Genomic DNA, 26,508 nt, shown 5'->3' on the forward strand with positions numbered 1-26,508 from the left:
TAAATACATATTTTAAATATATATAATATATATAGTGCATATACATAATGTATTGCTTGTGTATATATAATACATGTATTTTGTATAAAAAGCTTCACATTCAAGTAAAGGTATATATTAAAATATCAAGAGAGGAGGACCTTTGGAAGTTAACCTTAAACAAATAATCTACTGTAAGCAAAATTCTTTTTAGGATCATCAAGACAGGTGTTCCCCAGTTTCAAAATGTGACCAATTCAGAGGTTAGTGTTCCACTGACAACTGAGGAACACAACCCAGTGGGAAGTGAGAAAAAGGGGAGAAAACTGATAATGGAAAATTATATATAATATCAAATGCATTGATAGGTGCATAAACCCTTTACTTAAGATATCCCATGTTGGGGGGACAAAAGCAATGTTTTAATTTGAGTTTGTAATACAGTCCCTCAGTGGTTGTCAGTTTTTTGCACATTATCATAGCCAAAGGAAAAGGAAAATTGAATGATCAGAGGAGGGGATGAAAATCAAAATAGTGTCATGAACCCTAAAAGGTAGTTCACAAAACCTGATATGAAATATGGCTCAAGCAGCCTTGTTCTGAACCTAAAATATGAAATGTATCATGAGCAGAGAGAATATTGGATGGAAATTCTGAACCTCAGCCCTGGATTGGTTCAATGCCTAAATAGAAATTCTCTCTTGAAATCCCAGTGGCCTTCATCTTTAAATTGTTGAAATTATGATCACAAAATCAGTGACTAAATCACTCTGATGTTTTACAGATGTAGATGATGAAAATACAATGTGTATCTAATTGTGTAAATCTACAAACCATCATTTTTGCTTGAACAATGCAGTACAATTTCAGGACTGTGATCAGGGGTTATGCAAAGTAGGCATGGCAAAACACAGCCACAGTCAAGAGGATGATGCCATTGATGTTCACAATGTTTCTCCACAGTGGCACTTCACTGGTGTCTGTGAGTTTCTTCTTCAGTGCCTCTTCTTCCTCCTTGCTCAGTTTGGGGGCCTTCTGTTGGTCCAAGCCACAGAACCAGTTGTAAGCTTTCCTACAGCATCCTGGGTCCTCCTGGTTTTCCTCATTAACTGGAAGGAATAACACTCTGGTCAGGAAAGGTGAGTACAGACCATGGCACACACACATCTCTGGGACTGAGGGCATTCCTGCTCTGGTTTATGGTCACAATTAAAGGAAGCCTTTTAGTACAAAACAGTACAAGGATCGAGTTAATATTGTATTTGCACAGCTCATCTGAGAAAACAGGGATTTCCTACATGTTCCAAGAGAGCCTTCTGGAGAAGACACTTGGGCCTTTTGCAGCCCAGAGACTTGGCCTGGTATTGGAGATGCAAATGTGCTTCAAAGCTTAAACTCCATTTTTTCAATACTTTCTACACTCTTAACTGAAAGACAAATAAATTAATTTGAGGATACTGATAAAAAGGAGCTTGGGAGCAGAACCAGAAACCCAGTAAAGAGAGCAGGTGGGTTTGCAGTCTGCTTTTGTGATGCCTGACCATACCCTTTATAATTTCACCATATTTTTGTAGCAAAGAATGACAAAGAGGGGTCTGGGCAATCAGGTGTCTTCAATCCTGAGCACAACCCCTCTTTCCAGGTGAATTCCCTCCAAGTGCTGGAGTCACACACAGCTCTGTCAATGCACAGCATTGCCATGGGTTCAGTCCTAGAGCTGCCACCCAGATACCAAGAGAACAAGATTTCCTCCCTTCAAATCCACTTCACTTCTGATTTATACTAAGCATGAGAGATTGGAAAAGGCAGCTCATGAGCCATTTAAATTTGTGGGGGCTGAGGATTCGTCCTTGGGGAAAGGGAGGATGTCTTCAACTATCAAGCATGTTAATGTTCCTTCAGGAGTGAAACAGGGATACTCAAATATATGGCAGAATCTCTAGGTATTCAACAGTTACCTGATTCATCATCTTTTTCATCAGCTCTGTCCTGCTCCTCATCTGCATCAAGATCAATCCGTTCTTCCTTGCTGTGCCTCAAGGCCCAGCACAGACGGTAGAGCTGCCACGGAACAAAAGGACTGGGCTTGATCATGGGCTGAGCACACAGAGACCAAGCAGCCTGACCAGCACCCAGCTGGCTCCAAACCACAGCATGCCAAGTGTCTGGGGTGTCCCAGGCTAGGAGCAGTCACTGCAGATCTGTGACAGGTAAATGAAGACTCTTTCCTTTGCTTTCTTACAAGAGCTGTATGCTGGGGGAGGCTGAGGTGTCGAGGGGTAACACACCAGGTATGACCTGGTGCTTTCATTGGGTTCCATCTCCTGAGGAGCAGGACTGCAGAGATACTCACATGTGCATCAGAGATACTCACTGTACATCAGAGATACTCACTGTACACCAGTGATACTCACTGTACATCAGAGATACTCACATGTACATCAGAGATACTCACACGTGCATCAGAGATACTCACTGTACACCAGTGATACTCACTGTACATCAGAGATACTCACATGTGCATCAGAGATACTCACTGTACATCAGAGATACTCACACGTGCATCAGAGATACTCACTGTACACCAGTGATACTCACTGTACATCAGAGATACTCACATGTACATCAGAGATACTCACATGTACATCAGAGATACTCACTGTACACCAGTGATACTCACTGTACATCGGAGATACTCACATGTGCATCAGAGATACTCACTGTACATCAATGGTACTCACACGTACATCAGTGATGATACTCACATGTACATCAGAGATACATGTACATCAATGATACTCACACGTACATCAGTGATAATCACGTGTACATCAGTGATACTCACATGTACATCACATGTACATCAGTGATACTCACATGTACATCAGAGATACTCACTGTACATCAGTGATACTCACATGTACATCAGAGATACTCACATGTACATCAGGAATGGGCTTGGTCATGAAGGAGACTGCCAGGATTACGATGGCAGAAACCCCAAAGAGGATCAGTGCAAAGTAAAGGTAGTGAATGCCACAGATGATGAAGGGGCAGTTGGAAGGGGCCACACAGCTGCCAGTTCCATAGGCAAACTCTGAAATCATCCTGCCAAGTCCAGCCAGCAGCCCAATGATCAGGCCCCAGAAGGCACCCTGCAGACAAGGGTGTGACAAGAAGGGATCAAAATGAGTCATTTCAGGCGTGGAAATAAACTCTGAATAAACAGCTGCTGGAGGAAACATGGATGTAGTTATGTGTTACAATGGCTTTGGAATGTGGGTTTTAACCCCGATGCTTTCAGTCACCTTATTTACAGCTCAGTGTATGAGTCCAACTGAAAGGGGCAATGAACAGCTCTGAGATGTCAGGCACACCTCAGGACTGTGTCCAGACCATTTCTCACAGTCCATCTGGCTCCACACAACTCTGCCCTCCTATCACCGGGCCTGAGTGGGCGCGGCTGGTGAGAGAGAGACGGTGAATCTTGTTTCTTGATCAGAAGGCTTGATTTATTAAGATATTATATATAATACATTATGACTATACTACATAGAATATAGAGAGAGGTTTGCAGAGCTGCTAGCTAAGCTAAGAATAGATAGAAAAGAAATCCCAAACAAAGTTGTGTCCAGGGACTCAGTCCCCTAGCTTGCACTGGTGATTGGCCCTTAATTATAAACATAGGAAATGAACCAATCAAGGTGTCCCTGTTGCATTCCACAGCAGCTGATAACAATTGTTTACCTTCCCTTCTGAGGCCTCTGCCTTCCAGAAGACACAGAAATCTGAAAGAAAGGATTTCTGTGGAAAAATGTCTGCGACACCCTCCTACAGGACAGGTTTCAGCCATGGATTGCACACCCCAGGGGCTGTTCTCATACCTTTTTACCTTTGAGCTCTTAATCCCTGACAGCTCTGGCACGATGGAGCCAGCCAGAACGTTGTGTCATCCTTCCTGAAATGTGTGTCTGCTTTACCTGCTAATGGCCCTAAGTAATTATTTAATTCCCAGTGCTGTTGGTGGGTGCCTGGTGTACAGAACTCCAGCCCAAAGTGTAACAGACACACAGCTATGTGTGGGCACAAACTGAAACATGGGAAATTTTGTTTAAACTTTTGGTTTTTGTTGTTTTACTGTAAAGGTGCTTGATCATTGGAACAGTGCCTAGAGACACTTTGGAGTTTCCACTCGTGGGGATATTCAAAACCCAGATGGACAGGATAGGTAAGACATGGTGTGTTTGGTAAAGCAGCTTGGTGACCAACATCCTAAATGAAACTTTCAGCTATGTGTCCATAGATTATCCTTTTAACACACTTCTGGGCAAAGTGATAGAGAACCTAAGCTTCAGAGCTATCTATGAATTCCTGGGTGACTGTTTATCTATCAGACAATGAAAGAACCTTATCCAACTCATCTCTGAAACCTCAGGCTTTGGGGTATGGAGACACAAAATCCCTGGGCTATCCTGGGATTAAAATAAACAGGAATTTGCTCATAACAAAAAACCCCACAGTTCTCCCAATTCCTAAAGGAACAGGTGGCATAGCTGTTTCCTAATTCACACTCACCTGCTCATTGACACGCTTGCAGAAGATACCAAGGAGGAAAACAGCAGCAATGGGAGGGCCCAGGTAGCTGGTAATAGACTGAATATAATCAAAGAGCTGCCCACTCTGAGCTGACTGCACCACAGGAACCCAGGCAATGCTGATGCCAATTAAGAGTAACATAAATGCCCTGTAAACATAGCCAGATATTCAATTAGCCATCTGCTTAGAAGTATCTATGATCTATCAGAAAGAAAAAAGAACATCAATTAATCAATAATTTACATGTTCATTTTGTATTTCAACTAGTGAAATCAATTATAATGGCAAATTAGTGCTGAACAAACAAAAGAAATCCAAGTTGGGTATTGTGTACGTCAAATATCCATCAGCACATGGTTAAATATGCAATCAGAACACACAAAATCACTTTTCTGCTGTGGTTGTTATGTCCAGAGACAAATCAATAGCAGATGAACTAGAACCAGTTCATTGGTGCTGCAGCCTGCTGCAGCACGGAGCCCAGGAAGGTAATTGAAAAGATTTTCCTTGCAACAGCAGTGGGGAGCTGTGACAATGAGCTCTTGCTGCACACTGTGTGTTCCTCGGGGAGCAGGGTGTGCTGTCCCCAAAGGAGGGGAGGCTGTTCCCCGGGGAGGCTGAGCCGGGCCCGGCTGGGGAGGAGCTCCGGGGAGCGCTCGGGGCTGAGCAGGGGGGCCCGGCCACGCTCACCTGCCCGCCAGCATCAGCTCCTTCTCAGATGGCCGCGTCCGGATTTTGGTGTAAATGTCCATGGTGAACAAAGTACTGGCGCTGTTAAAAATGGATGTCAGGGAGCTCATGAGGGAGGCCAGCATGACCGACAGCATCAGACCCCGCAGACCTGGAACACAGAGACGGGCACGGGGAGGGAGGAGCGTTCCGTGGGCAGCCTCGGTACCTGGCACCCGCTCTTTGCCCGACCCTTTCATCGGGCAGCTCTGAGCGTGTCTGGCACATTTACCTGCCTGACATAAAATCCTGCCTGACATTCCCGTGCTGGAGCTATTTACAGCAGTGGCAGGGAAACTCTTGAGCTTTTAGCATGTAGCTACTTCTTTAGTGAATTCTGCCTGATTAAATGCTGGAATAAGAAAATTCTATTAAGCAGACTTTTCCCAACCATATAAAAATTGTTCCTTTTGTTTGCAAGAGAGTGCTCGCTTGCTTGTAGTATATTTGTGAACCAGATATTTGCCAAAAAAACCAAGTTTCTTTTACTGTCTGAAAACCAGAGTAAGCCACTTTTCCAGATGGTCTGGCCTGGTCACAGAGCATGGGGAAGTACTGCAGGATGTTTACAACAGTTATCAAAGGATGGGAAAGTACCAAAGCAATCAGGGAAGTGCCATGGTCTCTGTAATATCACAACCTGGCTTTTTTGCCTTATGAGCCAGCACCCATCCCTTTGGGGTTGTGTTGGAACAGGCCTCCAACACAGAGATCCTGGCAAAGAGTCTTTTATAAACCATTGGCCAAGCAGGTTATATTTTACCTTCACAAAAAGGGAGCTCATTCACCATTTCAGTGCACAGCATGTGCCAGCTGAGAGCTGACACTGTCAGTGTGGAGCTATTCTGCACTAATACAGACAACCCCTTTGGTTAATAGTACATCATTCTAGCAAGAATTTTGGAACTAAATATGGGTCTTGGACTCCCTCTCTCACTTGTTTTTACAGTCTGGCTTTCCTAAAATAAAGAAACAACAAACACAGACACTGTCTTACCATTTGGCATAAGCTCCACTACCAGTTTTGGGTAAGCAATGTTTGTACAGCCCACTGAGGTGCCACAGTAGCGCTGGCAGACTTCAGGCACAACACAAGCCACCACATCTGAGGGGAGGATAATGAGACACTGAGACAAGGTCATGTAAACAACAGATTGCTCCCAAATTAACAGAGCTTCTAGAATGTATTTTTGTGTTGAGCCACTGGATTGACACATTTGATTTCATCCTTGGTTTGCTGACAGGGAGGAAGGTGATCCTAAGCCTCTTCCTCTCTAAAAGAGTACTGACAAGTGCTGCAGGTCAAAAGCAAATCATTTGTCAGACCAGGGCTGAACAACACAAGTAGAAAAACAGAGGAACACAAAGCCCAGTCCCTGCAGCCTGAACCTCTCTCCTCTGCCTGCTGCCAAACACAGCCAAACTCTGCTGGTCAGGGAGATGGGAAAGTGGCATTTCCCCATGCTGCCCTTGGGACTGCCCATGGCCCAGACCCTGCAGTCTGTGACTGATGGCCCTGGCCCTCCAGCACAGTATCTGTCCTGGACAGCATTTTCCACTTATTCAGTCACAGTGGGGCTGTGACAAACAGCTGGGGAGGGACCCTGTGGAATTTCTTTCCCCTAAAACAGACAGCAATAGTTATTAGCAGAAACCTGGGATCAGGGAAAAGAGGAAGGTCTGTGGCTTCTAACAGTGCAGTTAGCTGAAGGTGCCTGGACATTTGGATGAGAAGATGACAATCTAAGTGGTATTTTGGAAGGGAGAGAGGTTGGCAATGAAAGGCAGGCAGCAAGAGCTTTGCATTCCTGTATCTGTATCATACCTGTGTACAAAATCCGGCTGATCATTCCAGGCATCACTATGATGAACATGGGCAAGAGTTTGAGGTACCCACACACGATGCAGCCAGCCTTCACATGGGACATGTTCTTGCCAGAGAGACATCTTTGCACAATAACCTGCCAATGACACATGGCAGCTAGAACATTTCCATGATCACACCATGCCATGTTCCACATACAAGGTATTTCTTAACTTCTGTATAGCAAAAGAGCCTATTTAGCATTTCTGCCACTAGGAAAAATGAAAACTACATGAAAATCAAAGGATTTGTTTGAAATAAGTAAAGGAAAATACAACTTATCTGGTGTGTGTTTGAGGGGTAAAACTTCTCTCACAAGAAGTTTTTAAAGCTGACAGACTAAAAAGCCAAAAAGGAATAGAATATTTAACAGAGCAGTAAATACAGTTACATTGGGGGTTTTGTTAATTTGTTGAGAAATCATGAAGATGATCTTTCTCACAATTTAAGATGCAGAGAGATCATTTATTAGAGACACATTCACATGTTGCAGGAGTCGGAGCACATTTTTCTTTACTCATGTCAGAGTGATCTCTTGAGGAAACTGGCAGTAGTTTTAGAGAGAAGGAAGGATGATTGGGGAAGAGTCTCCAGGCTGAAAGACCAAACATATAAAGAATATTCCCCCCAAGACTATGCAAGCAAAGATGAAAGCTGCATATATAGGAAACAAACTTGTCTTACTGAAAAGGGAATGGTATCTAGACCCAGTCTAACAAGGGCCATTTGTTCCATGGTTTCCTAGGTGTTCACAGCACAACCTCTCTGTTTTCACACATGGTCACATCAAAAATGAGAAAGGAGGCAGAGAGGGTATCTGCTGGGCAGAGGTGTGCAGAAAGGTTTGAAAGAGCACCCATTCCATTTTCCTACGTGTGAGAGATGCCTTGAAACCAGGAACTGAGAAGTCACTGACCAGTCTAGAAATGACAGCCAGCTCTGTGGCCCAGCTTTGCATTGCAGGGGAGGATCTCCCTGGAGCACAGAGCTCTGTGTCTGCCCTCAGCAGGGCATGGGCTCCCACATTACCTGGTCAGTGCACCAGTACCACATGGCAAGGATGCTGAGGCCAAAGACGAGCCCTGGCCAGGGCAGGTCCCCACTGACGGGGTCCCTGAAGATGTGGAAGGCGTCGCTGCGGGGCGTGTAGCAGGCGGGATCCACCTCGGTGCCCCCGTAGGACACGTTGGAGGGAATGGCTGCCATGTACTTCTGCATGAAAGCCTCGTAGCCTCCCACCTCAGCAAATGCTGAAACACACAAAATAACAGGAGCAATGAAGGATTTGTTACTGAAATCTTAGCTTGAGAATGTGAGGAGAAAAGTCCCCTTGATGTGGGCATAAAAATCCTGTCATGGGATGCTGCTTGTTCCCTTCCACATTCACTTGTGCTCAGGAGACAGAGAGACTCGGTGACTAAAGGTGCCTGACTTTTGGCAACATGCCTGCTTTCTTCCCTGATAAATGGGTACAGGAGCTGAAACCTCCTGGTTAAGGTAACAGTTTCACACTGCAGGATTCATTCCTGTAGCCACTGCAAGATTTGTGGCTGAACATTCCAGTTTGATTCATCTGATTTACTTACCAAATCCCATGAGAATAAAGGATCCCAATACCATGATGAATGTTTGTAGGGTGTCTGTGTAAATCACAGCTGCAAGGCCACCTGATGGCAGAGAAGTCAGGACAAATAAGTTAGCCCTGGACAAATGTCTCAGTGGAAATGCTTTTTTCTTTTTTTCCCTTTTTCACCACCTCTGCCTTTCAAGGACCACTATAAATACCCCCCCCCTCCTTTCAGGTTTTAATTTCTCCCCTTTTCTTCACTTCTCTTTCTTCTGCCTCCCTCAACATCTCTGATTTATCAGACTGCTCTGCAAACTCACCTGTGATGGTGTAAAGAGCAGTAATAGCAAGCAGGATGATTATGGCCAAATAAAGATTCAGCCCTATGGCCAGCTGGATAAATACAGCTCCAGAGAAGATGTCAGCCTAGAAAAGAAAAATGGCAGGTTCAGCCATGTTTGGGTTCATGGTGACATATTATACTGAAATGCACAACTCTGCCCCTTGCAGTACTGCACACACAAATCAAAATAGAAGCCATTTTTGTGTACCTGCCAGTGTCCCCTCAGAGCTGTGGAGTTCTTAGTACCAGAGGTGTAACACTTCCCAGAGAATTCCCAGGCCTTTTTTAACAGAGTTCTTTTCTCTAGACAGTTACCTCACTGCTCAGTACTTAGGCACTAAGAGACAGATTCAGAACAAACTGTGTAAAACAGAGTGTGAGTTCCATTTGCTGCTGTGTGCAGGGCTGGACTGGGTGACACCTCCAGGACAGTTCTCTTCCTTCAGTGTCACCCCACAAATCTCTTTCCCTTTACTGCTCATGTGTGGTGTAGCTCTTCCTGCTGGCTCAGGACAAATGCTGCATTTGCATTGAAGGCAAACATCTTCTATGGTCTCTATTCTTAAGTTCCTGTCAGAAGAATTGACAGCAGTTGGCTTAGAGAGGAAACCTTTAGCTCTTACGTAAGGAAGGGATTGTTCAGATTTCAGAGTAACACTGGGCCCTTAATCCCATTAAATCACTTCCTGATTCAGAGATAATTGGCATCAATGGTATTTACACAAGTTTGCAATCAGAATAATCTGCCCCTTGCACTTGTGATGCCTTACTGTAAATTCTGCTTTCATTGCTCCTGAGCATGCAGCTCATGGGCTGCCCTGCAACCCCAGCACCCACAGAGGGCTCTGCACAGGGACTGTCACCCTCAGCTGGCAGCAAGTGCCCGCAGGGTCACCAGCTGGGACAGACACACAGCTGGGACAGACAGACACACAGCTGGACAGACAGACACACAGCTGGGGGAGACAGACACACACACAGCTGGGGGAGACAGACACACAGCTGGGACAGACACACAGCTGGACAGACACACAGCTGGACAGACAGACACACAGCTGGAGCAGACAGACACACACACAGCTGGGACAGACAGACACACAGCTGGGGCAGACACACAGCTGGACAGACAGACACACAGCTGGGACAGACAGACAGCTCTGCCTGAGCCCTGGGCAAAGCCTCCCCCAGGGGCCAGCCCGAGCCGGGGGTCACAGCCCAGCCCCGCTGCTGCCCCGGGCAGGGCAGGGCGGGGCAGGGCGGGGCAGGGCGGGGCAGGGAGGGGAAGGGAGGGGCGGGGCTGGGGAAGGGCGGGGCAGGGCGGGGCAGGGCGGGGCAGGGCACACCCCCCGGCAGGAAGGGAAGCAGCCTGGGGGACACCAGAGGGAAATACCATCCTCATTGCCGGGACACCGAAACTGAGAGCGCCGGGCAAGAGCTCGCCCTGCTTCCTGCTGAGGAGGAGGAAGAGGCCGGAGCTGTGCAGCCCCGCTGTGCTGGCAGCACAGAGCTGCTCTGTGAGCAGAGTGGGAGGCACAGCAGAGCTCCCACCCCCGGAACTGCCTCTGGAGCAGATTTCTCAGAGCCTTTCTTTGGCACTGGGAACCAGGACCTGTAGCTCTGGCCCCAGTCGCTGTCAGACCGTATCCTTTGCCCCATTTCTCTATGGTAATCTGTTTCCTATCTTTTCACACCACTAATCAGTCTATGTTCCAGACATTCCTTTTATTGTTCTTGGCTTTAGTTTAGCCTACATATCATTAAATACTGATGAGCCTAAAATGATTCCCACGAAGAAATGTATAGTTAATTATTGAGCATTCTGAGAAATGTATCGGCTTCTTCAAATTGCTGTTATCTTCCAGTTTCACTGCTCCTCCTCCCCAGTGAGATTATTGCTTTCCAATATTTCCCTGTTTCTCCTTTCATACGGTTCTATAGACAATCTTTAGCTAATCTCTAATTAGAGTCACTCTTTCCTTTCCACTCCAGGCTGTCTCTGCAGAGGCAGGGATCACAAAGCAAAGCTGGCCAGACCAGTGCCCGCTGATTTTATCCTGTGGGTGCCAGAGCAGGGCACCTGCTCTAACCCCTGCACTCTGCACTCCTAGGAGAAGGTGACTCTCCTCTTCCTCTTTCCCTGGGAAGTGTTTGCCCATAGATCTCCTACTGAAATGATGCACAATGAACAGAGAGAAAATGCTGTAAGAGATTTAAAAGTTCCAGTTTACCATTTCTGATTTCTTCAAAAACATTCAGACCTTAATTCCTTTTTGTCTTGTCAAAATTTACCCTATTACTATCCATCAAGACTTTATTTTCACCAGGCCATTTCCTTTGGCATAATGACCAATATCATCAACACTGGTGGCTAAAAAGCCTCTGCAAGCTGCTCTGGGCACTACTCACAATGTGCTGCACACTTAGGGAGAAGGAGCAGCTGAGGTCCCTGTATGACAGAAATCCTTTGGGCTCAGAAATCACATGTGTCCTGATCCCAAGGATGAACTCCTTGTCCTTGTCGGTCAAGTGGCTGATTAGCCACAAAGCAAGGAAAGAAATCAACAAAGCCCACAGAAAATGTGCAGGGAAAGAGAAATGGCAAGGACATTGTAGAGGTGTGCAAAGGGAATCTGATCCTCACTGGGGAGTGGCACTGTGCCAGAAAGCACAGCAGGAGTCACCCGAGCTGATATGTGACACTGCTCCCTAGAAAGCATTGTTATAATGATATTATTAAGTACACTCCATAATATTTCAACCCAGCAAGGAAGAAGCACATGAAATAACTACCCCGGAAGCAAGAGATGCCACTCTTGTGCAAGGATAAGAGGCAGTGGGAATTGCTGGTGGGTGTGACCCACTCAGGGCAGGGCAGCAGCCCATCCTCCTCTATCAAATCTGAGAGCCCCAGCGATCACAAGGGAGTGTTTGCCAAGGCAGCTCTGCGGGAAGTAAAGCACAATGGCTCTGTCAACACGTGCATGTGTTTGGATATCCAACGTGTCTGTGGGGAGGGAGCTCTGCCTGTGCCTCTCCCCCCAGCACAGCTCCCTGCAGCCCACCAGGGAACAGCCCTGCCCTCCCTCCCTGCTCTGGCCACCGTGTGGGCATGGTGTGCACAGCACAGCACAGCAAAACCTGCAGTGAGCTCCTCTGACAGCTCCTGAGACCTCCAGGGACTGCCTGCTCTGCCAGCCTGGATCACACAGAGCAGGGGAATCAGGGCTGGGCAGATCCTGCCCGTCCAAAGGCAGCAGTGCAGGGACCTGTCTGTACTGCAGGAATCTCACATGGACAGGCACAGACACTGCCACAGCTGCTCAGGGCAGCTGGGGAAACAAAGGAAATGCTTAGAGGAAATTGAACACCATGTTTGTCACCTGCACAGCACAGAGACCCAGCTCCATGCACTTCCCCACAAACACCTGGAGTAAAGGGGGTGGTGGGAAGCTGGGGTGGGCCAATGGTGGAGTGGGGCCCAGGTAACCTCCTGCTGCTGCTGTGTGGATCCTTGGCCATGGAGAGGGTGTTTGATCCTCCTGTACACACTGGAAGCTTAAATGCAGAACCTGTTTTCCCTGGAAACAGGACACTCCAAGTGAAACAGTGAAAAATCCCATAATCAGAGCCTCAGGCATGACACAGGCTGGGAGCCAAAGCTGAACAGTAAATTCAGAAGCTGTGTAGCACCTTCATAGACTCAGCACCAACATGTGCTGCTGAAAAGGGCTGAGAGTCTCTGACTGGAGGAGTTTCTCTGCAGCTGGAACGTGCAGAACTCTGTGTTGTACCCAGGAGTTCTGATTCTGATGAGCACAACTACAGCAAACTCTCTAATCCTTTTGAGATATACAGAAATCCAGCTCTGAGGCCAGCTCATGCTACCAACCTGTTTAATTTATAACCTCTCTAAGGATCAGCTATAATGTGAGAATGAGAGCAAAAGGCCAATCTTTTAGCTTAAATTGCACTATTATCACTCAGCTCCCATTCAGAGGGCAAAGACTAATCTGCCATGACAACTTCTGCAAAACAACAGACTCAAGTATGCCTGAACTGTGGACTTCCTTAGTAGCTTGGTACTTTCAAGACATATGGAAAATACCAGCTCCCTTTACTACTCCACAGAAACACATCCATTTACTTAATAAACATTAACTTCATAGTACCTTAAAGTTTACACCAGTCACTTGCCCATTAAAAGAATCTCTCCTCTTCCCTCCTTTCACCTCAGCTGGTACAATTTCCCTCATTTCCATTTCCCCACTCTTCCATTTTCTAATTCTTCTTATTCTTTTTTTATCCATAGTCCCCTTGCTCTTTTCCCTCATCTATATTACTGATGGCATGTTCACCAGAGGATACTAAAACAGATAAACATGAAATCTAGGAACAAAAATTCCTGCCCTGGGTTTCACAGACCCCTAAGATAACAGACCATAATACAATACAAATTTCCCTCCACACTGATGTTTTCTAGAAGAGAGCAAATGTAAAAGTAAACCCTAAAACTTTAAAAAGAGGACAAAGCACAACAAGTAGCAAGGAAGAAAAAAACCCTGGATTGCAGCACAGAGTGTCACTGGACAGAATAAAGAAAACACAAAATCACACTTTTACAGTTGTTCATTCAGCCAAGAGCTCCAAACCTGGAATGGTTGGGCAGTTGTGAGAGCAATATTGTAAAAGGGCATTTCTTTCCTTTAGATCAGTGTAGAATGGAAGAAATTGTAAAAGTTTCACTTACTGAGATCTTTGTGAAAACATAAATGATGAGAGACAGCACTGACAGGTAGACCTGGATCCGTTTCCCACCGAAACGTTTCCTCAGGTACTCTGGCATTGTCACCACCTGGGGAGGCAGAGGAGCTTTCACATAATGGGGAACAGCTGCAAATCACATTAGAGCAAGACTTTTGGTACTCAGATACTCTGAGAGTGCAGCACAAAATCAGGAGATTGTAATTGCAGCTTCAAGGAACAGCAGCTCCAGGAATCAAAGGAGAACAAGGAGAGAGCACCAAGTACTTCCCAGCTCAGGTCTTAGAACAGAGAATCCTCATTTTTCAAGTACACAGACACAACAAAGTGCTGCTCTGGCACACTGGGATCTCGTGCCATTCATAATGAGTTTGCTGCACTCCAGCCCTGAGCTGCAGAAATGTGCAGCAAAGACAAATGTAATGTAGTGGTTTGACAAATGCAATGTAGAGGTTTGACAAATGCAATGTAGTGGTTTGACAAATGCAATGTAGTGGTTTGACTTACCCCAGCCTTGATGTAGATGGGTACAAAGATCCATCCCAGAATCACCACAAATATCAGAGCCTGCAGCCAAGACAAGATCAGCTGAATTAGCTCCTGTATCCAGACACTGCTCCCAAAACCATTTATCAGAGCAAACAGCAGCTGGGGAACATTGAAATCACAAAAACCTGGGCACTGCAGGGGTGTGGGGGGAGGAGATTCTGCTCTGACCTCTGATTTACAGTTGAAAATTTGGCGATGGAATCTTGGCTAAAAACTTCATCAGGTATAATGCAGCCTGGGTTTCATGCTAGCTGTCCCAAAGAAGCACACATGATTTGTATTTTCTACATTACCAGCTGATTTCTCCTCACAGGATTGCCCTCTGGTATTGAGTCACAGCTCCACCAGTGGTACCAGACTATCCCAGCTCTCTTCAGAACAAGCCCAGCATGGTTGAATGCTTTACAACAATTTCAGAGACTGTACAGGATGCGCCACAGGCAATTTGTAAAATATTCTGTATTGTTATATTACAATTTAATAGTATATTTTGTGTGTCCATGTGTATTCTGTGAATTACTGATCTTACTTCTAGCAGTGTCACAGTTTTCTAACTTAAATTGGTGGAATGCTGCCCAATACTGATTTGTACATACTTAAATCAACAAATACAAAACAAATTCCTGCCCTCAGAGCTGCACTCTGTATTTATTTTGTCCACAGGGCTTAGAGGGCTTTTAAACTGTATCTTTTAAGTTCTGCCCTTAGGTCAGAACTGTAAGATGGACAAGAAATATTGGGTCAGCTTCTGCTGTTATTCTGATACAAAATAGAAATAATTTGAATGGAACAGGGATACACAAGGATGTCAACAGTCAAATTTGGTATTACTTTCATTACTGCTGTTATGTGTGTTAGCTGTGCCACTCTAAGTCATGAACTCTGCAGTGTCTGCTCAAACACCCCCAGAGCTCATTGCTGCTTCCCTGTTCACGGTGGGCTGATACTGGTCCAGCAGGAACCTCACAGGAGACAAAGTGTTAGAGATGTCTGAAGAAGGATATGGACCCGAGAGATTTGTGTTCTGTTTTAATTTGCTTTGTTCTGCTGGAAAAAGGAGGAGAATCAGGTCTGCCATAGGCCTGATATCATCAAAAAGAGGGAGCTGACAGATAAACTGCACATCTCAGTTCATTTTAAGCTTTGTCCTTCTCCTTAAACATTTCTATCATACCAGCACTTGATTATTTGCAGCAACCATTCATTGCTGAGGAACACAAAGCCAAATCCCCCAGGGTGGGAGGGTTCTTTGCTGCTCAGAAATAAATGCAGGGAAGCATCGACCTGTGGAGGCTCATTCAGCCCTGTGTGCCATGGCTAATTCCCTCCCCGAGGGTGAATTAGGCACAACGACGACATTGTCAGCCGCACCCTCACGGCTGACAGCACAAGGAAATGGACGCAGTGGTTCAGGGCAGTCTCCGTTCACGCTGACCCTGCTACTCCGGAAGATCACTTCTATCACTGATATATACAATGCTACGTGACAGCTCTACCCTGTGCTGGAACCATCAGCACAACACGAGCATAATTACAGGAAGGAGAAGGTAAAGAGGAAAAGATTTCTGGAATGCAGGTGCTTATGCAGGATGTTCAAAATTCCTTACAGCCTGTGAAGAAATCAAAGCATCTTCAATAATTTCTACATAGCAAAATGCTGCAAAAATTACCATGGATTGCCTGATAAATTCTTCCCAGCATCCTGCAGTCTGAAAATGTTCTTCACAAATACTTTAAAAGTAATAAAACTATATGCATAGAGGAGAAAATCCTCCAATTTATTTGGTTCAAATACTCTCTAAAAAGCTTCAACTGAAAAGTGTCACCTTCTCCAGTGGCTTAGACAGGTTAAATACGAGATTACATTGGCTCTTAGTGGTCTGTGCAGAAAACAAGTGTTGCCAAGTACAAACTTTGACAGTCCTAAATTACTAGGCAATGTTATTTTGATTAAGTTCTGCAGATAATCCAGATGTCACAAGTATTTCCCTGACATATATGGCACTTACATTCCACTCATATCCTCCAATGGCAATTCCTCCAGCTGCTGCTGTTCCTGCTATTCCCACAAAGTGCCCACTGCCAATGTTGCTGGCAAACAGAGATGCACCAATCTGCAAAGAGAAAAAACAAAAATTGGTTCTTATGTTCATGGGAATTGCTGAAAAATCCCCTTCATCTGGCACATTGAACTTGTGCCTGTCTGTGGTGGTGCTGATGGCAATGACTGACAATCAATTCCTTGACAGACTTCAGAACTCCCACTGAAACCAGAGCCCCCAGCACCACATCCACAATAGTGAGGGAGAAGAGGATGGTGAATCAAATATCTTCCAGTTGAGTCAAAAAACACATTACACCAACATAGATTTTTAAATGTTTGCAAAACTTGCCAAGCTGGCATTGGGATGATATCCAGGCAATCAGAGAGGAAGATTGTGATCTTCCTTCCTTGTTCAAGGAGGAAATGAGCAGGGCATCCCCAGCTGTCATTCCTGCACTCCCTGTTCCATATTGCACAGCCTGTGCATCCAAATGTGCCCCTGCTGAGAGCTGGACTTGGCTCACTGTTAGCCAGAAGTATTTGATTACTGAATTAAATTCTGAAAGCTGCAGAGCAGGAATGTCTGCTGAGAAAGTGGAAGCCAGGAGCAATAGTAAATCAAGGAGTTAAATTTAAGAAGTGCTGGATCTTTAAGACCCCCAAATATTGCACTGATCATACAAACAGAACAGCAGGGAGAACATGGGAATTGATGAACAGGGAGAGACTGAAAAAATGCAAGGTTCCTGATGGTTTGCAGACAGGCAGGAGCCATTCACAAAGACCTAATTCTTAATTAAGTAACTTAGACAATAGGAAAGATGAAAAGGACTGAGCTTCATTTCCTCAAAATGAACACATTAAAGGCAGCACTGAAAGATGCAGGGTGAGAAGTCAGGCAGAAAAAAGAGGTTGGATTTGATTGAGTATTGTGGGCAGAGGACAAGGAAGCTGGAAGAGTTCTGAAATGAAAAAATGAAAGTGAACATTTTTGTATTCTTCTCTATTCTTTCCTTACATCCTTACATTTAAAGCTAAAACAATAACAACAATAATCAGGGTTAAAAAGAAAACCACATAAAAAGCAGGCCAGGGAATTTCTGCTGACCTCTTTCAATGCTGTCATTTGAATCATGGAATATCCTGAGTTGGAAGGGACCCACAGGGATCATTGAGTCCAACTGATTTGAATAGCAGCAAATATTCAATCAATGTGTCTGGGAGCATAGGGACAATCCCCTGAGTTTTGGGAGGATGAAGGATTTCATCCTAGAAATCCACCCCTGCAGAGCAGATTTATTCTACAGAGCTGTGGCATAGCCAGAAATAGCAGCCACACTCTTCAACCCACAGCCCTGATCTCTGATAACAAATAGCTTATCCTCCCCTATTTTAATTTGCAACACACAAATAAAATTCAGGGGGTTCCACTCTTTCTTTTCCAGGCTTACTGTTTTTCTCTTCCATCAGTTTGATCTCCTGATTTCTTCAAGTCTTTTTCTGCAGACAAACTGTTCTTTTGCTGGGACAGGAAATTTATGATTCTAAGTTCACTCAGTTCTGGACTTGGGGTTTTTACACATTTCTAAAAGCCAGTTGTGCCCTACAGGATTGTAACCAGTTGGTCATATGACATTTCTACAGGATTGATAAGTTTTGCAACAAACATTAGCAAACAAAAGACCTCTGTTTCTTCTAACCTCTTGGTGACAGCAACAGTTTTCCAGAAATGATAGTGAAGAAAAAAATATCACTTTTACTAAGCATTAGCACTGTTGCCCAACACTTTCCTTGGAGATAAATAATTAAACTTAAATCTAGGTTACTAGAAATGCAATCACCAGAAAATATTAACCACATTAATCTCTGATTTTATTTAATGTGTTCCCTCTCCTGGTTCAAGAGCTTAAAGGCAGATCCAAGTAACAGAAGCAGCTAAAGAGGAACTTTGAGAACTGACAGGCACAAGCTTTGGCTCAGTGCCTGAAACCCCAGGACACACTGCAGGCAATGCTGCTGATGCTGTGTTCTTACATTTATCTAAAATAATATTGTACTGAAAGAAAAATACCAAACCAAACCAAACCAATGCAAAACTACCAACATGTTCAGGACCAGCACAAGGACAAAGCAATATGAATGCAGATCCCACATTCACATCCTAATTTTTTTTCTCTGAATTAGGGGAACATCCAGTGCAGCAGAACTTTAGGATCAACATATACTAATAATGGATGCAATTTAAAAATAAGTTTCAGTTATGTCACACAGCTGGGAAGGGAGAATATGGCTTCATGGCCAGGAAAATGCAGATTACCCTTAAACCAAGGAGAACATGGCTTCATGGCCAGGGAAATGCAGATTACCCCTAAATCTGCAGCATGGCCACAGCAAGAAGAGTGCTGACCAAATACCCTCACACCCCAGTGGCTGCTGATGCCCGAGGGGAAAGAGAAGTTTCCCATCTACCATATTTTAAGGATGAGGAAAGAAGGCAGATGGCTCTGGGCCTGAGCTGCCTTGCTGGAGAACTTTCTGCTGTGGGATTTCTGTAGTGGAAAGGCTGGTTAGTGGAATTCTTGATTTGCCATTGGTAGATGCTGCTGAACATCTTAAAAACTCTGGGCTGAAACTGGGAATGGCAGAGAGAAACAATCTTCTGGCAGTGTTAACTGTTCCCAGAGAATGTGTGAGTGAACTGATTTTAGAGACAGATCCAGGAGGGAAGGTGAAGAACAAAGTTGGTTGAAAGGGACAAAAGCTGCTAAGAGGGAAAGAGGATGAAAAACCTGAACTAACCTGAGGCAAATGTGGAACATTAACTCTTTTAATAAATTTTAAGAGGTCAGGCCCTAACAAGAGCACTCTGTTCAGCAGAAGTACCACCACCCTGAAACAGATGATGATCACTGTGTTTTTTCCTGTTATTCATTAACTCTTTCACCTTGCTCTCCTCATGAAAAGGAGGATGCAGTGACATCCTGGCCCTGCCATTCCCAGCTGGGTGGATGCACTGGGCAGGCAGTGGCAGCTGCAGGGTGCAGAATGCACAGCCCGTGCCTCCTCTCCCTGCCAGGACCTGCCAGCACACCCCCTGCCCACCCTCCTGGAGGCATTAGCTCTCACCAAACCCTTTCCCACTGATCCTTAGAGCACAGGGGATCCTCTCACCCCACAGGCCCTGAGCCATCCCTGAGGTATCACTCCTGCAGAAGCTCTTCTCACACCCCTCTTCCCTGACACATTTCTCATTCCTACCCTTGAGGCTGTTCCTGCTTTTCTTTAACCAACAGCTCTACCCTGCACCTTGTGACTTTACTCTGATGCAAAGGCATTGCTTCTCCTACCTGAGCTTTTTGGGATCACCCTCAGTCCCTTTGGAAATGCAATATTACTGCCACACTTCCTAGGCTCTGAGACCCAAAGAAGGAAGTGTGGGGTTTATTCTTCTTTCCCAATTAATCTGAAAATTCTATGAATTGCATTATTAGCCAATTAAGCCACATCTTTACAGTTCCCAGTGTATTAAGGGAGGGAATGGACAATAATCATCAAAATGTCTGTGCTCCAACAAACCTGGAACAGCTCAGGCTCAGGAGGATCTGACACCTCCCCACTTTGTGCTCTGAAGCAGAAACACCTCCCAGCCAGCTGGAAAGTCTCACAGATTCTGCAGAAATCCATTTCACTGAACTTCTACTTTTCTATCAGAGCTTTGCTTTGATTACTTCATTATTCTTTTTACCCTGAAAACTATTGATTTAACTTTTTTTTTTTTTTTTGGCATGGAACTTGACAAGGTAATTTTTCATTCTACTTTACCTAAGAAAAGGAAATGCAAATCTTATTCATAGCAGAATTGTTGTTCCTGGTTCCTCATAGCAGTGTCAGACTCAGCAAGTGGGCAAAATCCTGAGACAATGTGAAACTCACCTGGCTGCAAAGATCAGAGAAATCATGCCAGTGGTCAGTTCTGATAGCCACAAAGATTAGCTGAGCACAGCTGAAGAAAGAATCCATTGGGTTTTTTCCCCTAATTCTTATCTCTCTGACAAAGATCTAAATGTACATGACCAGAAACAAGCTGAGTTACATTTCTCTTTGGAGTGCCCTTGACCCTGCACCACTGTTCAGTAAATCTCTCTAACAGAGCTGGCTTCACATACCCAGCAGATTCTCTTTGTCCTATTCATGCCTCAGGAACTGAGGTGTGCAAGGTAACCCATAATTTTGTGCAGACAGATCTGTCTGCAAAACTCCAGAACCTGAAGAAGAAAATTCAAAAGCAGGAAGGCTTCAAAAGTTTGAGGTTTTTTAATTGTGCATGAAGGGCTTTAATCCTGTGAGATTCCTGCTACCAAAGCTGACTGTTCTGCAGGAACAGACACTTCATGTCCTACCTTGGCAGGAAGCATTTGGCTGAACCCAACTCCTTCATCTGGCAAAGGAAGCTGAAGCTGGCAAGGCCCATTGCTACAGAGCTGTCACTTGCCTTGAACTTCTCTGGGTCTTTTGGGGAAAAGCAGAGCTGATTATGAGGGTTTAAAGAGCCATGAGTCTTTCCTGAAGATATTTCCCCCAAAGCCCAAGAGACCAAGACAGTTTCTTGAAGATTCTTCTGTCAGTTTCCACAGCAAGAGAGTGGAAAGGGCTCAGCATTTCGTAAGCATTTCTTAGGTTAAGACTAACCAACAGCTGATTTCAGTTTTGGGTTATCTGGGAGAATGCTCTTATATACCTTTATCCCTAATTAACCAGGGAACCACTGAGATGGCTCAGCCACTGCACAAGGGCAGTGACTCCAGTGAAGTGAACTCTCACCTCAGCCAGAAAACTATCTCTGGGCTTGGTTCTGCAAAGTGCTGAGCAGCTTTCCTGGATTCTGCTGGAGCAGAACAATCAGAGCCCAAGCAGGGCAAACTTGGCCCAGGATGTGTCTTGGTCCTACTTTATACATTGAGAAATCAAATCACAATCACAGCAGTGAGTACAAACATTCAAAACCCATATAAAAGCAGGAATAATCCCTAGCCCTTCATTACCAGGGTCTCCTCTAGTCCACCAAAGCACAGATGTGATATGGTTTAAGTGAAGGGAATCCCTTCCCAGCTTGTCAGTAAGACATCCTAACACACTGCTAGGGTCAGAAATGCCACTTGTGGGTGCCCTGCAGAGCATAGCATACAGACCACAACTGAAAAACACAATTAGTTAGGGGAATTAAGTTTATACCAAGTTTGTGGAAGGATTTTTTTTCTTCATTTTGCTCTGTTCCAGAAAGCAATTACATGACAAGGGTCATTATCCTGAAATGGCAGGGGAGAAATCTGACAAACAAGAGGCCTCTTGCAAAACAGCTGCCCCCACCCTTTCTGTGAAAATGCACTGAGGCCACCAGAACCATCCCAGGTTAGCCCTGACTTGGCACAAAAGAGAAATCAAAGCACAAAGTAAAACATCACACTCAGCTTTAGCAGCTGCAGAGCTGAGATCACATCTCTGACTAAACTTTCTATACTTTCATTGGTTTCCTCATCATTTCAGCCCAGCTTGCTCTGGGTGATTGACATCCCATCTACCTGCTAAGCTGTCAGAATTGGTGTTTTGGAAGCACTTTTTATCCAAGGCAAACTTTCCAGGGTGGTGCTGCTGACATGGTATTTAGTTTGTGGTTTTGGAGTGTTTGCTCTTTGTTTATTTTGAGTGATACGAGGAAGAATAGCAAGAAAGGTTCATTTTTATGGCAGGGAAGCCCCTCCTGGCATTCCAGAGGGAAGGACTGAAGGGGAGATCTAGGACTGAGCACTTTGTCCTCACTGAGCTCCCAGAGGCTGGGAAGGAGGGAGGGGATGCTGGCAGGAACTTGGGCTGATCCCTGCTGGCTTCCCACTGGAGGAGGGGAGCTTGCAGGCTCTGTTGGGTTTGTGCTGGCAGAGGATTGGTGTCAGATCCTCTCCCCCAGGCCTCAGGGGATCATCAGGAGTTCTCAGTGCCACTGGAGCAGCACAGAACTTTCCTATGGTGAGGCTTGGCTGCCCTGCTGCCTCCATCTCCATTTACACCTCACAAAAGGATATTCACACCCCCTTGCCAGGCAGACACAATTGCACAAGGTTTTAAACCAGCCCCCTGATTAAAGTGACAGTTGAGTAATCTGTTAGGTTTTCTTCTCTTCTCCCAGAACAATGGGTTTTATCTTAAAATAACTTGAAAACTTTCTCTTTCCTCAGTCTTCCGAAGGAACCTGAATTTTGTTAGATCTGCTACATCAGATGAAGAAACCTTTTACTGTCATTGGCCTTTAATCCTTTCATGTCCTTACAGAGGCTGTCCCAATGCCTTCTGAAGGCAGAGAGCAGCTCCCTGAAGCACAGGACTGAAAGCTGTGCAGGTATTTCTGCAGCCTACTTCAAAAAAATTCCTAAATCTTTAGGGAATCAAATTTTACTCTCAGTCTTCTGGTCCTGTAACTGAATCAATGTGTGGGGACTCTTGACTCCCAAGCCTTAATGAAGTGCAGAAACATTTTCTGAGACTGAATGCAAGATCAGAGGTGTTGAGGAATTCCATTCAAATAAATGGAATAATGTAAAACACTATTCCATTTCCTGTATTCCAGTAATACAGAAAATGCAGGTTTGTGTAAGTTGTCTGCTTTTCATATTAAAGAGACTGTATGATCAGGAAGAAATAGATAATTGTATCTAACATCATTTCTGCCAAATGGCCTGATGGAATGGATGGCTAAAAACACTTTGTAGCTTTGACTCCTGTTCTCTGCCTTGGAATATAACAGAATTCCACAGAAGACACTCAAGGTAAGCCACAGCTAATCTTTAAATACATTTAAAATATATTTTACCAATAACATACCAGAACATTTCCAGGATTTTTCTCCTTGTACAGACCAGAACTTGTTACCAAAAGTAGAAACAATAGAGCAATAAAGGGGAAAATTGCAGTAAATTAATTCCTGTCTGTGACAACCTTAAAATGAGCCACCTTCTTTGAGTGCAATGAAAAGAACAGAGTCCAAATGTTGAAAAGTTTGAAAGTGGCATGAAAGGCAAAGCACTGGATTTGTCTGTACTGACATTAACAATGTACTTATAGTCAAACAAGTTGATCACACAATCAAGACAGCTCAGAGAACTTCCCCCAGCACTTCTCCCTGCCCATCCTGTGGCTTTGTTTGTGCAGTGTGCCCTGTGACACCAGTGGCTGGAGAAAGAGTTGGATTTGCAGCCACACAACAAAGCCACCACAGCCTCAGCAGTGTCACAGAGCCCTGGATGTGCCAGGACAGACAGGGCAGATGCACACCCTGTGTTTCACACCCAGCACTCACCGGCCACCACACCATGCTCCGTCCAGCCAGGAAAAATCCACCCACTGTGCCTCGGTTGGTGGAGTACATAGCCTGGAAAAAAGGAAAAAAGAAAGTTTTAATCATATTTCAAGTGTGCTAGGCAATTATACACAGGCTGAGAACAAACAGCCTGAATGAAGGGATAACAAAACCCACGGGCAGGGTAAAGTGAAAAAAACAGAGTGGCCAAAAAGAACAACCTTATGATGAAGGAAATACAATGGAATACAATGGAACAATCATTCTTTCATCTAGGTCTGCATTAGCCATTCAAGTTTCATTCCTTCACTTTTCATTATAGTGTGAACACTAAATAAAATTAAATTTAACCAAGAAAAAATTTCGCTCAAGTAAAAGCTCACATGAATTTTTTGTTGGGGTGAAAAGCCTTTGCTTTCAGGCATCAAAACAGACTATAATATGCAAGTTTATTATTATACAGAAAGTATGCAGCTTTTTTACTCAATACCATCCTGCCCCTATAGGTATCTGTTCCCTTGTTGTGATATCAGCATTGTGCCTGATTCCCTCTGAAGTTCCAAAAGAAGAAGCCAGTTAAAATTTCCTTTTTACAAACTCATGTTGTCTTTGTCAAGGGATGGGCTTTAGAGGGAAGTTCCTCAAATTTTTATTAATGACCTTGAGCCATTATTTACTGGATTTCCATTGTCATCTCTGATGGACTTTGAACAGGTAAATAAAGAAAGAAGACCTGGGGAAATTATCCATGTATTTTCTTCCAATGCAGAAGAAAGGAAGTAAACACAATGGATTTACATTTAACTACACACAGCAACTGGGTAAGTATTTGTCCAATAACAATGTTTTCATGGCTGGAAAGAAAAGTTTCCAGGAATTAACTCAGCACACAATGGCCTGAGAAGCCAGAGATCAGCTCCTTATTGTCAGAGATCTTTAACATGAAGTTCAACTACAGCAACAGCCAGACTCTCATGGTAGGACCCAGCTCCCTCCTGCCAGACAGCCAGGTGTTCTGCTGGACTGGGGCTTCAGATTTTTAACTATATTTTTGGCCTCTGCTTCTGTGCTGAAGAGGCAAAGAAAAGTTTGTGTCCACTTTGTGCAACCTGTAAATTGTTGGTGCCCCTCAAAATATTGCCAGGTTGTTAGAAAGGGATGTTTGTTCTGCAGCTGACTTTTCTGCACTGTGAAATGTTGCTGGGATGCTCCTGGAAAGCAGAGGATCCCTGAAGGGCAATCCCTCCTCTCAGCTTGTCACTAGTCAGGTGTTCAGGTGACCAGGAGGGCTTGCCCCAGGGAAACCCGAATTCAGTGCCTTCCTCTGGAGCTCAGTGCATCGGCCCATTCTCTCAGACGCTACAGCTCTGAGGTCCCAGCGCTGCTTTTCTGCCCTGGCTGCCGGGGCTTTGTTCCCGGGGCTCCGGGCTCCCCTCGCAGCCCTGCCCGGGGCTGCTCCTGCTCCCGGCTCCATGGCTCTGCACCCTGACACAGCCCGGGGCTGCTCCTGCTCCCGGCTCTGCACCCTGACACAGCCCGGGGCTGCTCCTGCTCCCGGCTCTGCACCCTGACACAGCCCGGGCTGCTCCTGCTCCCGGCTCCTGACACAGCCCGGGGCTGCTCCTGCTCCCGGCTCCATGGCTCTGCACCCTGACACAGCCCTGGGCTGCTCCCGGCTCCTGACACAGCCCGGGGCTGCTCCTGCTCCCGGCTCCGTGGCTCTGCATCCTGGAGCCCACACACAGCCCCGCCAACGCTGCCCTCAAACGGAACCCGCAGCCTCGGCCGAGGCGCCTTTGCCGTCCCGTCCCTGTCCCCGTCCCGGTCATCGCCCCTATCCCTGTTCCTATCCCTGCTCCCGTCCCTGGCCCGCGCTGTGGGTGCTGCCACACCGCCTCCCCACCCCGGCGCACCCCGCGTCCCCTCCCGTCCCTGCCCAGCCCTGCAGCTCCCCCTCCCCGCTGTTTCCCAGCCCATCCCCTCACAGCACAGCTCTCCCGCAGCCCCAGCGCCCCGTGGCCAAACGCCCCCCCTCAGGTGTAGCCGTGTCTGAGGGACCCTGGCTGATCTTTACTGATCACATCTCTGGGCTCCATCCCACACAAACCCCAGCACTGCACCTTCCCCACTGTTCCATTCATCCACCCAAAGGGATGGGGATGCCACCCTGGCTCACCATCCCCTCTGATGTAAATAAGTGCCCACATTTTGCCCACCATGCACTTGTTAATTATTTCAATTAAGCATCAAAATCTTTATCTAATTACACATTCTCACTTACTATACTATTTTGCCAAGACTCTATAATCTACCTGCTCATCAAGTAAAACAAAATAAAATCCCAACATACCCATAGTCCCACTGCCAGAACTATCAAAAAGTAGAGAACAATAACAGAGATGTCTGCAGCATTGTTGATCCTTATGATGGATTCCATCCTGGCTGCTTCTCTGGCTTTCTTCTTCTTCCTCTCCTTATGTGCTTCTTGCAGGGTTCAGGTTAATGATAAACTGCTGTCATCACCTACGTCTTATATAATATATAACTTCAGATTCACTTGTCTCCAATGGGACACAAGTTGAAGCTGCTGCTTTTCCTTGGACAACTTTTTTCACCAGAGTGCTCCTCTGTCACAGGTGCTGCAGATTTCACAGCTCAGTGTCCCTGCCAAAGGTGCTTGGGGTTTTAACATCCACGAGCAGATGTCTGAGAAGGAATGACACAGAAA

The 26,508-nt window shown here is 45.4% G+C and overlaps 1 protein-coding gene across 1 annotated transcript; it reads right to left on the reverse strand.

Annotated features, from left to right (window-relative positions):
* Nucleotides 1-26,456, reverse strand: SLC5A1 (solute carrier family 5 member 1). Its single transcript, XM_063173229.1, has 15 exons — nt 26,131-26,456; nt 23,781-23,852; nt 16,398-16,502; nt 14,347-14,406; nt 13,826-13,930; nt 9,056-9,161; nt 8,755-8,835; nt 8,198-8,418; nt 7,130-7,265; nt 6,302-6,409; nt 5,266-5,416; nt 4,555-4,723; nt 2,919-3,134; nt 1,938-2,040; nt 1-1,088 (listed from the first exon to the last, which is right to left on the reverse strand). Exons 1-15 carry the CDS (start codon nt 26,215-26,217, stop codon nt 865-867), a joined length of 1,944 nt encoding a protein of 647 aa, XP_063029299.1. The 5' UTR covers nt 26,218-26,456; the 3' UTR covers nt 1-864.
* Between the last annotated feature and the right edge of the window lie 52 nt (nt 26,457-26,508).

This window comes from Melospiza melodia, chromosome 20 (genome assembly GCF_035770615.1).
Source record: "Melospiza melodia melodia isolate bMelMel2 chromosome 20, bMelMel2.pri, whole genome shotgun sequence".
In the NCBI taxonomy this organism is placed as follows: Eukaryota; Metazoa; Chordata; class Aves; order Passeriformes; family Passerellidae; genus Melospiza; species Melospiza melodia.

Bases quoted from the DNA above. Each gene is read 5' to 3' on its own strand.
- SLC5A1 (XM_063173229.1), bottom strand. From the start codon at position 26,217: ATGGAATCCATCATAAGGATCAACAATGCTGCAGACATCTCTGTTATT. The intron at 8,836-9,055 runs GTGAGTTTGCAG...CTCTGCCATCAG, and splicing joins TGCTCTTTACACCATCACAG to GTGGCCTTGCAGCTGTGATT. The intron at 5,417-6,301 runs GTAAGACAGTGT...TCTGTGTTCCAG, and splicing joins AGTGGAGCTTATGCCAAATG to GTCTGCGGGGTCTGATGCTG.